The sequence below is a fragment of the Electrona antarctica genome, assembly GCF_951216825.1.
Source record: "Electrona antarctica genome assembly, chromosome: 10".
In the NCBI taxonomy this organism is placed as follows: domain Eukaryota; kingdom Metazoa; phylum Chordata; class Actinopteri; order Myctophiformes; family Myctophidae; genus Electrona; species Electrona antarctica.
In genome coordinates this window covers 51,176,822-51,190,244 of record NC_136791.1, presented here as the reverse complement: position 1 = coordinate 51,190,244, position 13,423 = coordinate 51,176,822, and the positions used below count along the sequence as shown (strand labels likewise).

Genomic DNA, 13,423 nt, shown 5'->3' with positions numbered 1-13,423 from the left:
AACCTGATCTACATCCCAGGGCAGTATATTCCTGCTGTTTAAAGCATGCATTAATCAGTACGTCTGTGCCAACATTAATCCCAGAGTTCCCAGAAATTCTTGCCAGCTCTCGCATACAAACGGGTGGGGCGCATGGCAACATGGGGAGCTTCACAATGTGCCTACTCTACTTGCCATCAAAACCCATCCGAATTCACGGAGAGCCACATTCAATACATCACGTTCAACACATTACTCGCCTTCAACATATCAGATGACATTGCTGGGAGACTCATCATCGAGGTTCAAAAAATAGCAACACAGAGGCGGGGAGAGTAGGAAGGCGAGAGATAGATAGGGAAAATGGGCCGCCTGACAGATAGAGTTGTCCGTGTAATACATGTCATGTGCTCTGTCACTTACTGCAAGTTATTGCATCAAGATATGTCAAAATATGTCTTTGAACCGATCTAATGAACATTTCAAAGGCACTAGTAGGTTGAAAGTGCCGCAACAGGTGGCAAACTGGCAACGCACTCCTATTTTCAAACGTGCCCTCTCGGCTAATCTTTTTTTTTTTTTTATGTCAAAATATCAGACGCATAAAATGAGATTATATTTTGTTGTAGAGCAGTTTCATCTTTTCAGAAGCCGCCTGGGAGTCTGAAGGTCACTGGTTTGACCCTCGGCTTGCCTAGTGGGCCTGCCAAAGTGTCCCTGACAAAGACACTTAAATGCTTCGCCCATGCATGCGCTCATCTGAGTCATCAGCTGGGGGCAAGCTGCAAAAAAAAATTCACCCCTCCTCTGGGGACCAAACAAAGTACTTAAATCTCTCTCTCTCTGTCTCTCACACGCACGCACGCACGCACGCACGCACGCACGCACGCACACAGGCCATGCATCGTAACTAAGTCTCACCATGTGACTTATGGCAACCCATCACCTCCTAACTTTGACATTTTAACATCGCAAACATGAAATGTATCGATCTGCTATTACTCTAAGCAATGTGATTCAGACCAAAGGGAATTGTTCTGCTTAAGAAACCCACACCAATTGCATTGATCTGCATCAATGGGAGAAAAAAAATCCATACCATAATGATTCTAATTTCAGCACCCACCACTTTTCTTAAAATCTGCAATCCCTTCTTTTTAACTGTCATGTTTGAATTGGCGGAGGTGGCGTTCTCTGGCAGTCTTCAACTCTCCGTGGCACTGTTGCAGTGCTACAGTACGAATGATGCCTGGAAGGCTGCTTTCGCTTCTCTGGTTATAGATCTGACTGTTGCTGGGCCTTGTCGGCACCAACATTATCCCATTTTGGGCGGGAACCCCTTTTGGTGTTAGCATTATGTTATGCTTTAGCTATTGAAAAATAGCAGATCTACAAGCTCATAGCGCGCCACCGAGTGGCGCGCTACGAGCTTGTAGGTCTGCTATTTTTGAAAAATCGAAGAACGACTGACATAGAAACATAGCTTTTTCAGAAAACAAGTCAGGATGTAGAAGACATTTTTAGAATCTGATCTCAGGTCAAAATTGGTTAAAGGATATTCCTTTGATGTCGCTCCTGCCTCTTGTCTATCGCTCCTTCTTTGGAAAAAAATGTATCGCTCTCTAGAGGTTCACTATTACATCTTCTGCCGAGAGGGAGAATGGAAAGAGAAAGAGAGAGAAATAGAATAAAATAAAAATAATAAAACTGAAATTACACTGCCTGTTCTGTTCCAGGACGTTGATAACATTTAAGGCCTCAAATGGATTTTGAGGCTTTGGTGTGATAACACATTTTTAGACCGGGAGAAAAAAAGACGAGCTTAGCTCAAGTGAAATAGGTCTAGGTGTAATTAGAAAAAGGAATGCTGAGGCAGAGTAATATCGGAGCTGAACTGGCACACAAGGGGCTTTTTGTACTTAACCCATTTTGGGGGCGGGAACCCCTTTTGGTGTTTTAACATCGAAATAAAAGTCTTCTGAAAGAATATATATCCAAAGATTTGTGCCGCATTTTCACGATTTTTCAAAAATAGCAGACCTACAAGCTCGTAGCGCGCCACTCGGTGGCGCGCTATGAGCTTGTAGATCTGCTATTTTTCAATAGCTAAAGTATAACATAAATGCTTAGTTAAAACACCAAAAGGGGTTCCCGTACAGAATGGCTTAAGTATGGCTAGTCTTGAATCCTAATGAGCAAGTCCCCTAAGTACCATAAGCATTGGATTTTTATGTCCCTTCAAAGATTCTCAGTTTCCAGCTGCCATGCCCGGTTCAATTATAACCTTAATTCGTGATTTAAGTGCGGCGGTGCAGAAACAAGCTTATGTCAGTCATACATAACTGAACAGCCCCATCGTGCCATGAGCCCGGGGTATATGGACTTCATGTCTACTTTCAAACAACATAGGATGTCTAAAAAAAGTGTAAAAAAAATGTCACTCTTCAATTTAGATTTGTGAACATGAGTTGAGCTTATAGGACTAGATAGTACAATCCCTTAGATAATCAGAACTTGGCATCGAGTGGGGTAGGGAGGGGTAAAAGCTTCACTGAGCTTCACGGAGGGCACCCTCCTTCATAGGTGTTTCGTTGATAGGCCCACGACACCTAACCTGACTCCGCCAGATGGGGCAGCAGAGAGTACACTGGGCTCCCCCCCTCCTGCTCCCATCTGGGAATCAAGGCAGCACTGTGTATGCCTTGATCCCGCCTCTAGCTGCCGCTGATTGGCCAGGCCGTTTGGTGGCCGTAGCATCAAGTCTGCCTGAGAGTTCCCAGATGGGAGCAGGAGGGGTGGAACCCAGTGTACTCTCTGCTGCCCCATCTGGCGGAGTCAGGTTACACGACACCTCCAAAGGGCTCAACGGCGACACCTGGCGTCCCAGGTGTGCCCCCCCCTCAGCTTTTACCCCTCCATGTTCATTTTGCAGCCCAGTTGGGGTCCTTTCTCTTGATCCATAGCCAGCTGCTGCTTCGTTCGGCAGCCTCTGACAGCGACTTGACGGCTTTGCGGAGAGATGTAACAATGACTGACTTTAAATTTTTAACACAGTGACCTATAAATGAAGAGTGTATTAGTATTTCAGTTTGCCATGATACATGGCAAGCTTTTCTCCACAAACCCCATCTCCCAGTGAGTCAGTCTAATGAGGTTGGTTTCCTTTGTCAGCTACAGTACCATCACCGTTTTTAACGTAGCTATTTCCAGCACTAAACCAATTCCGGAGTGCTGTGCTGTGCTCCAACGCGCCTATGGCTTAATCAAAACACTCTTTTCGTGGCTTGTACACATTAACCGAGCCTTGCTACTTGACTTGTCATATTCATTATGGTGTGCGTTTGTCTGGGACACTGTATTTACAGTCTACCAGCGGTCTCTTCTTTTGATCATCAAGGTCATCCTTCAAGGCAGACATTATTGTTCCCGCTGTCAGACTCTCACAAGCAAACACACATTATGCTATTTGAATAAATGGATTGTTCACACACACACACAACAAGGCACATAACATAACAAGGCATTTGTGGATAACTCTCTACAGTGCCGTTTATACGATTTCTCATGCTTTTGTTGTTTTTGCCTGGTGGAGTTACAAGTTTATAGCGAAGTGAACTCTGTTCACCCGATGTAAAAGATGTTATGTACCTCTTATTGCGCCTGGAAGGGGAATTAATCTAAAGAAATTAAACCCGGTTTGGTTTATTTTGAAAATATGTCGGTGTAGGATTTCAATAGAATTTCCATTTGAAAACATTATGAGCAAAACACATATAGAATTGAACCATGATGGTAGTTATGGACATTTCAGTGGCAGAAATAATGCTGGTATTAACCATTTAAAGGAGCATTCAGTGATTTGGGTGATTTGGAAAAACCCCCGGTCCGCCCCGGTAACAAGATGTGCACATGCACATCTTGTTACCGGGCCTTCCGCTCGATCATGATTGGCGGAAGGCCCCTCTCTATCCTGATTGGATGAAAGCTGGGCCACCTAGCCAAAAACGAAACCTACGTTTTGTTTTACCGGGACAGGGAGGAACTCCTTATATGGGCAGCACATTCTATAGTAGGGAGGATTATCACAACAAAACGAAAAAAGAAGTGATATTTGAATTAAGTGAAATCACTGAATATACCTTTAAACCTTATTTTGTTGACCCTAGCGGTCTATACTCCCCCCCCCCCCCCCTTATAGTCAATCTACCAGCTCATGCCCCGTTGCAAGGCGACAGGTTGTGAGCATGTAGATTGGCACAGAATTGGTTCACTAGGCTTCAAGTGGTTAAATCAAACTCCGTTTGGTGCTTTCTCTCCCTAAACTTGCTTGTTTAGAAACATACTGTATGTCAGTGGTTCCCAAAGTGGGGTCCGGGGACCCCCAGGGGTACTTGAGGGAGTTCCAGGGGGGACCCAGCTAAATGATAATTTGTAACCAAATGGACCCTTATGGGTCTGTAACTCAGAGAGTGTACAAATGGAACCAAATGGACCCTAGCGGGTCCATTTGGTTCCATTTGTACACTCTCAGAGTTAAATTAACAGTAGTTTTACAATATAAATTGGAGTACCAGAGATAGAAATGCCATTAAATTGGGGGTCCGTAGCATAATGCGTGTGAAACGGGGGGGTCCATGAAATTAATATGTTTCGGAATCACTGCTATAGAGCCGTAACAATCCTCCCTTATCGGGGTCACTGGCATATGTTTTCAAATGGGGGTCCGTGGCCTAATAAATGTTGATTTGGGGGTCCTTGACACGAAAACGTTTGGGAACCACTGCTGTATGTCATATAGTTCATCAAAAGGCATGGTGTGTGATTACCGGTGTACAGTGTGAATGGACTTGTCTAAAGGGTTTGGACCCTGAAAGCTATAAGAATATATATATTTTTATTGTCCCAAAGGAAATTAGTTTTGGGCACATACAGCGTCTGCTGTACAAAAACACAAAAAGTAACATGCAGCACATGCCGTACAAACACATCATTTCTCATCAATCCACAATTCCAAAAAAATGCACACAGCAGCTGTTTGCTATATTGTGATTTCTCCGTTACTCACAATGGGAGAACCGTACTGAACATATGTGCTGCGTTTTCAACTGTGCGGTAGATATTACGCCGACGCCTTGGGAGGGGCCCTCTTAAATTTTAATGAGATAAGCGAGAGGGGGAGGCATAACAAATCAAAGCAGGACTCCTCCAAGGTCAGAAGATCGATGGTGGAGTTTTTGGTGCCGTACTTCTACACGCAGGCTATTACTGATGAATGTGGTGCTTTACAGTGGAAAGGCCGCTATAAAAACTCTATGGTCCTGGTACAACGAAGAGTAATCAGTCTCCATTGCTTTGTGTGAAAAAGTCACTATATCATTTGGACACTATATGATAACTGTTTTCCTTTTGTTTTGGCTCCTAAAGGGGGGGGGGGGGGGGGGGGGGGTTGCTTTGAGAGATGGTAAGCAAGATGTCAAAAGTGTGACAGGTAGAAGCTATATGTTGAAATGCTTCCTTTACTGTTGGAGGTACCTTTTCCCCATTCAGCTGTCGCCAAATGTTTGTTTGGTCAGCGAGAAAGACAAAGGGACACCTGCACATGCAGACAAGTGGAACTATTTAAGGCTGTCAGTCGATTAAACAGGTTACTTTAACTGGCTTTCAATGATTCTGACATCTCCTTTCCCTTCGTCTCTCTCCCCCTCTCTCTCTCTGTATGTCTGTCTCTCTCTTAACTGCAGGCCGTTGAGACGAACCTGGCATCCAAGGATAGCCACTGGGTGTATGCCAATGAGGTGAGGCCAACCACACACTCACTCCTGCAGCAGAACACACTCACTCAGCAAACTCGGAACGTCTCGCTGGCGAGACATACACACGGCTGAAACCCAATAACGCTGTCACTCACTGTGTGAGAAACACGTCACTACGCAGTCAAATCCTACATTCATTTAACTCTGTGGTAAAATAGGAGAGTGGGACATTGTAAGTTATAAGTTGGACATTTCCGTCAACCCTATTTCCGTAGATTTACCCCTTTTCTGTAGATTTACAAGACTTTAGTCTGTACCATTTATGGACACAGGTCCCATAATAAGACATAAAAACGCACAATTTCACAATTATTGTCCTTCATTTTACGGATTTCTTTTTACAGTGTACGTTTGTGTTGTAGCGGGCTACTCATCTCCCCGTTGTATAGGCTTTGTTTCATATTCTTTAACCCATTTTCGGCGGGAACCCCTTTTGGTGTTAGCATTATGTTATGCTTTAGCTATTGAAAAATAGCAGATCTACAAGCTCATAGCGCGCCACCGAGTGGCGCGCTACGTGCTTGTAGGTCTGCTATTTTTGAAAAATCGTGAAAATATTTATTTCAGAAAACTGGAGGATTTAGAAGATTCTTTTTTAATTTTGAGGTCAGGACAGAATGGGTTAACTGAATTCACATTGAACGTTGGATGCCTTTCCCTACTCTGTGTCTGTTTCTGACATAGGCCTAAATGCTCCTCAAGTGGCTTTAGCAGCATAACATGCGCTGATGGACACTTTGTGAATGCAGAAACACAGCGGCGTTCTCTTTCTCTCTCCCTGGCGCCATAGTGCTTCAATATGCTGCTGCATTTGCATTGATTCTCTCTGATTTGGAGCTCAGATTGGCCAAATGGTAAAAGCATTGGCTAAAAGGCCTGAGATGAAAGGATGTGCGCAGGTGGTTTTTCCAGTAATATTTGTTTTTCGCCGCTCAGTATCGGAGCACTTTGGAGCAACATATTGCTCATCATCACACAAATGCAGCTCTCTCTCCCTCCCGTCCTTTTTCTCATTGTCTATCGCCTGTGCACTTTCAGACACACACACACGCACAGTTTTTTACGATCAAATGCGCACGCACGCACGCACGCACGCACGCACGCACGCACGCACGCATGCACGCACGCACGCACGCACGCACGCACGCACGCACGCACACACGCACACACACCAGGCTGTGTCTATGCATCTTAATTAAGTCTCATTATATGATTTATGTCAACCCACCACCTCCTAACTTTGAACAAAATCCTAAACATGACATGTATTGATCTGCTATTAATCTAAGCAATATGATTCATACCCAATGGAATCTGCTTAACCCATTTAGGCCTGGCGTCGAAATAAAAAAAAACGTTCGCTCTGAAAGAATATATCAAAAAAATAGCAGACCTATAGTTGGGTGCCACCGATATTGTCCCTTATCATTTGACCCATTTAGGCCTGACCTCAAAATTTTTAAAAAATCCTTCTAAATCCTCCAGTTTTCTGAAATAAATATTTTCACGATTTAAAAAAAATAGCAGACCTACAAGCTCGTAGCGCGCCACTCGGTGGCGCGCTATGAGCTTGTAGATCTGCTATTTTTCAATAGCTAAATTATAACATAATGTTTAAAACACCAAAAGGGGTTTTGCGCAGATCACGCAAACCTCAGCAAAAAGAAAAGGACAATATTGATGGCCTCCAACTGTACAAGCTTGTAGCGTGCCACTCGGTGGCGCGCTATGAGCTTGTAGATCTGCTATTTTTCAATAGCTAAAGTATAACATAATGCTTAGTTAAAACACCAAAAGGTGTTCCCGCCCAGAATGGGTTAAGAAACACACACCAATTGTATTGATCTGCATCGGTGAAAGAATGATTCTAATTTGTAACAATTCCTAACAAAGGATAATCTACCATAGTGTATAATCTGGATCTTTTTGTAATGTCTATAGAATCAGTTTTAGGATAGGAGTTAATCAACTGGAAATTAAACCGTAACTATATTTTGTGGAAATGTGGAAAGCATTTTATGTTCAGTAAATGGGATGTGGCCCAGTATTTCAGCTTTCAGCTGTTTGGCACGTACAGAAATATTGATTTTTATCCCAGCAAATGAGTTTCTGAAGCCCTTTCCCCCCCCCCCCACATGTTCGGCAGCTTAATTCAAGTGCAGTACGGCTCATCTCATTCAGATGTGTGAGAACATTTCAAAACTGGCTTTCGTAGATATTGAATATCATGGTTAATTCAAAGAGGTATACGCACAAACACATCGCATGGCTTATGGACAATTACCAAAGAGTGCCACTGTGTCATTAGATTTAATAGCGTCAGGGATAGTATGGGCTAATGGCATGTTAATATCTCAGTCACTCCCTTAATGGTTTGACGTGGTCTGGCATATTGTACAGTTATCTTTCTCTAGTACACTGTTAATGGGGAAGGATGTATGACTTGTCTGTGTCTGTGCTTTGAAATGCATGTGTTCGCTTTTCTCTCTTAACTCCAACTATTTTCCTTTGTCCTTCAGTCATACATTTATCACTAAAGGCAAATTGTTCATAAAGTTGAGGATCACCTTTAACACATTTTGTGCCCAAAACGTCTGTGGACGTCTTGGGTATTACCGCACGTGCATAGCCCAAGACGTCTGTGGACGTCTTTGAAAAAAAAATATATATATATATATGTTTTTATTTATTTTTTATTTTTATTTTATTTTTATTTAAAACAATCACAAAAATCAAAACCATTTCTTTTTTTCTTTTTTTTTACGCGGTGCCAAAGTTTGTGTTTTCGCCATTGAGAATGCATTTGGCGTTTAAATTAAATAACTCAGAAACTATAAAACATTTCAAAGTAAAAAGTTCCAGCATGTGTCTCCACAGTCAGCTGAATTATAAAACATGTGAATGGATTTTCTAGGTGAAAGTGATTTTGGGCAGTTTTGCGTGGGCTCTCAATGTGTTAACAGGGAATGAGACAGGCATGTTGAAAAGACAATTTAATGTTTACTCATCTGGAGTTGCATGCAGGCATTTGGCCCAAGATTCCACTCCACACATCTGAATAATATTAATTTACATAAAAAAATAAATAATAATCATGTCAGCTTCATCTGTATTTCCCTTAAGGCAGCTACACATTGTATGCCTTTTAAAGTGGTCTGGGTTGATCAGATTTTGAAGCATTTCCAAAAAAAAGAAAACTGGCAAAAAAGATTGATTGATTGATTGATTGATTGAATACTTTATTAGCAGTTTGCAGAAATAAGCTCAGGAAAGTACAGTTCAATAAGAGGATTTAAACCCAAGAAAGCCCATGGCTTGTTTCCATTGAGGTCCTTTGTACTCAATTAATCTTCAACAACAGCTATGTTATGATAAGACTGTAAGACTGGATACTGAGAGAGCATGTTTGTCAAGCTCCCAAGCTGCGAGGGGCGTGACCATTTGACTCAAACTCGTGGTGAAATCAGTACTCTCATCTATGATCCATCTATCTGTCTGTTAAAACACACACACGTGCACACACACACACACGCACACACACACACTGGGCTCTCATTGGCTGCACGGATCTCCTCACAGAGTGATCGTAAAACCTTTCATACTGTATGATGTCGGCGACAAAGCCAAATATCAAACGTGCTACGTAGATATATAGAAATGCTCGGGAAGGCATCGCCGAATGCTGGGACCTTTCACACACATTGAGCAAAGCCCGATCTTGCGTCAGACGGGGGTAGTTGCAGGCCAGCCCCTAAAAAAGGTCCCTGACAGCATTATCGGAGCAAATATCTTGCAGTGTGTAGTAAGTAGTAGCCGTACGCCAAATATGGTGCCATCATCATATAGCTTTCATTACATTACTTAAGGTTCCTAACAATTCATAAAGAGGAGTCACCATGTACATTATAAGTTATTCCCAGCATGTATCTGTGCTGCAAGGGGGGGGGGGAAACCCCATGGGGATTAATAAAGGTAATCTTCTCTCAAATTCCAGTTTAGCTCTAAAGGAGGAACATGCTTCTGGAGCTCTAAAGACTATTTGATTTGATTCCTCATAAGCTCATAATCTGTTCACATGACTGTCGCCCCTATTTGTTTGTTCTCACCTTTGTAATGGAATCTATTTTCTCTGCTGAGAGAAGATAAATACATTGTAGAACAAGATACCATGATCAGGTTTGTTTTGTGTCGTGTTGTATTGCATTGTTTATGTTTCTTTCAAACTGGTTCTACCAGGACAGAGGCCAGGACAGAGGAGCAGAGGCCACTGAAAATCACATGGATAGAAGGATTCTAGCATTATCAAACGGGTGCAATTTGTGGTGGCCTCAACACATCAAAGGAGATATTCCAACAACACTCTGAGTCTTAACACTAAACATTGCCAGGAAAAACAACTTGTCTCTCTGTATTATCTATTTTGTACCCTGAATGAGCCAGTAGTCGATTTGTACTTCTGGCTGTGACTCAACTGCTTGGACATGTGGCAACATGATCCCTATGACTTGTGACAGTTATTTTAACAAGATAATGTTCAGGGCCAGTATATGCTTTGCCCTTAGCACCCCCCAGGCTTTTGCCATGCATCAGAGCTGTCTGCTGTCAGGAGACCAGCCACCATTAGCCAGCATGCCTCAACGATGCTAACAAGGACAAGGAAAGCTCAAGGAGGAGCCCTCATGTTTCATTCAAATTCCCATAATTAGCCTCCAATGCTAATCGACCATAATAAGGGGGCAACAACATGCACGTCTCCAAAGAAAAGAGATGTGGTCAAGCATGGCCGGCGGCTTCTTGGCAAGTGATGAAAAAAAAAAGCGTAGGAACTTTCAGAGAGAAAGATAGTTAAACACAATCCATGCTACCTGTTACAATAGAAACGCTGGCCAGGTGCCAGCATTTATATTGTAAAAAAAAAAAAAAAGAAGAAGAAAAATAATATATATATATATATATATATATATATATATATATTATTTTTCTTCTTTTTATATATATATATATATATATATATATATATATATATATATATATATATATATATATGAGACAAAAAAGGGACTCCTGCACATCCAAAAAGACCTGTGGGAGGTGCAAGTCCAGTTAGCAGGCATAGACATCAGGCATAGACATCAAAAAGAGAAAATACCTTGCAGGGAACAGAGACGGACAACTTACTGCATCAACTTATTTATCAGCACGACGCGTTTCGCCGTGAGCTTCGTCAGGTGCTATAAGCTCACGGCCGAAACGCGATACCATGAAAATGGATCGGCGGATGCCGGCGACGGACGCGGGGCCCGGGCGCGGTATGGAGGAGAGAAGAGAGAGAGAGACGCAACAGGAGTCCGAGTGAAGCAGCTGTGGGAGAGGATGAATGGCCCGCTTTAACAACAAAATGAGGTCTCCCATCCTCACATATCTGTAGCACACGTGAGCACATTTCATTCGTACATTGGAACATAAATGGTTGGACGTCAGCAAACTGTGCCCTCAGATTATCTATTCTACAATCTCTGAATGCAGATGTGGTCTCTTTAAACCATGGGTACTTGACGTTTTTGGGCGGGAACCCCTTTTGGTGTTTTAAGCATTATGTTATAATTTAGCTATTGAAAAATAGCAGATCTACAAGCTCATAGCGCGCCACCGAGTGGCGCGCTACGAGCTTGTAGGTCTGCTATTTTTGAAAAACCCGTGAAAAAAATAATAATAATTTGGGGACCCCCTAAAATAATTTGGCAACCCCCCGAGGGGTCGCGACCCACGGGTTGAGAACCCCTGCTTTAAACCATGTGTTCCCAACCAATGGTACTAGTACCACTAGTGGTACTTGAGGCCTCCTCCTGGTGGTACTCAGAGGAGGTAGTTGTTCTGACCAAGCAACTTGAAATAGGCTCTCCAGCCGTGCTGAAATGAGCATGACATGAGCATGACCTAGCCGTAAGATTGTAGGACGGATTAATCCCATTAGAAATATATCAGTTGTGCATCAGAGCAGCAGCAAAACTGTTTTAGGAATGGAACAAAAGCAAAACAATTTCAAGAATAAATTACATTTTCCTCCTGGGTTAATAATAGCTGAATAGGATGGGGCAGATCTACGTACGCTCCTGTATTTTAACATCAGTTATTACGGTGGTACTTGGAGTGCCAGATATTTTCTGTGGTGGTACTTCAGTATAAAAAGGTTGAAAAGCCCTGCTTTAAAACGAAACACATCTTCAAGGGGAACATGTTATTGAAGCAGAGAGATGGGTACGTATGGTTCGGGTTAAATAGGAAAACTCTTACAAAAGGATTTTAGTTAGATCCAGCTTATTTTTAATTTACAGAATTGAAATAATTGAAAAAGATGATGGGATTATAGGTTTATTATTTCAACATACTGTACATTATCAGAGTATAGTTTTGTTATATTTTCCTGTTATCTCCCACCTGAAAACTCCCCATGGGGAAGAGCCTTTTTTGCCGGTTATTAAGATTGATTTATCAATTTTCCGAAGTAGATGCAATTTACATAGGGGGGGACATGAATGCTAGAATTGGAAATCTGGAAGATTTTATCCCAACTATTGACACTATCCCCCAGAGAGTTGCTATTGATGATTATGGTAATAAACATGGGGAAACATTCCTAGAATTTTTGAGACTCCAGAATGTGTGTATACTTAATGGTAGGATTGACCCACTATTTGATAATTATACGTCAGTGTCACCAAAGGGTAAAGCTGTGGTTGATTATATTGTAGCACCTTTTGACTGTTTAGAAAATTGTGTGGAATTTAAGGTATTGCTCGCCTCACAAATGGTAGAGGACAGAGCTCTTTTTAATTTAATGGGAGATAACTGTCGCCTACCAGATCACTCAATGGTGTGGCTAAAGTTTAGGGCTGGCCATGAAATGCCCCAAATGCATGAAGTGCCTGTTACAGCTCGACACACCAAAAAGAGGGTGAGTCGAGATGTACCAGACACTTTCCTAAATTCTGATATGGGTCGTACTGCTATGTTGACAAAACAGGAAAGGGCGCACACCAGTGTTGGTGAGGTGCTGGCCTAAGGCAGTAAATAAGACACACCAGTGTTGGTGAGGTGCTGGCCTAAGGCAGTAAATAAGACACACCAGTGTTGGTGAGGTGCTGGCCTAAGGCAGTAAATAAGACACACCAGTGTTGGTGAGGTGCTGGCCTAAGGCAGTAAATAAGACACACCAGTGTTGGTGAGGTGCTGGCCTAAGGCAGTAAATAAGACACACCAGTGTTGGTGAGGTGCTGGCCTAAGGCAGTAAATAAGACACACCAGTATTGGTGAGGTGCTGGCCTAAGGCAGTAAATAAGACACACCAGTGTTGGTGAGGTGCTGGCCTAAGGCAGTAAATAAGTAAAAATGAGAAAAAGGCTGCACACACGTAGCCACGATGCTGTATATTTATTGACAAGAATCCAACGTTTCGACCTAGGAGGTCTTCTTCAGGGAAGAAGTACTGCTATGTTAACATTAATTAACCGACTACAGACTACAGGAGTTGGATAACTGGTATAATGAGTTTTGTGTTCTGGTACAGTCTGAATTGCATAATAATGTGGATAAATCCAAATTTAGACAATCTAAACAGAGTAACCCTTACT

At 42.4% G+C, this 13,423-nt stretch overlaps 1 protein-coding gene across 1 annotated transcript in view; it reads left to right on the top strand.

Moving 5' to 3' along the window:
* Positions 1-13,423, top strand: part of grid1a (glutamate receptor, ionotropic, delta 1a) — a 455,767-nt gene that overhangs the window by 366,058 nt on the left and 76,286 nt on the right. The window contains 1 exon segment of the mRNA XM_079513136.1: positions 5,721-5,774. Coding sequence (XP_079369262.1) covers positions 5,721-5,774 — 54 coding nt within the window.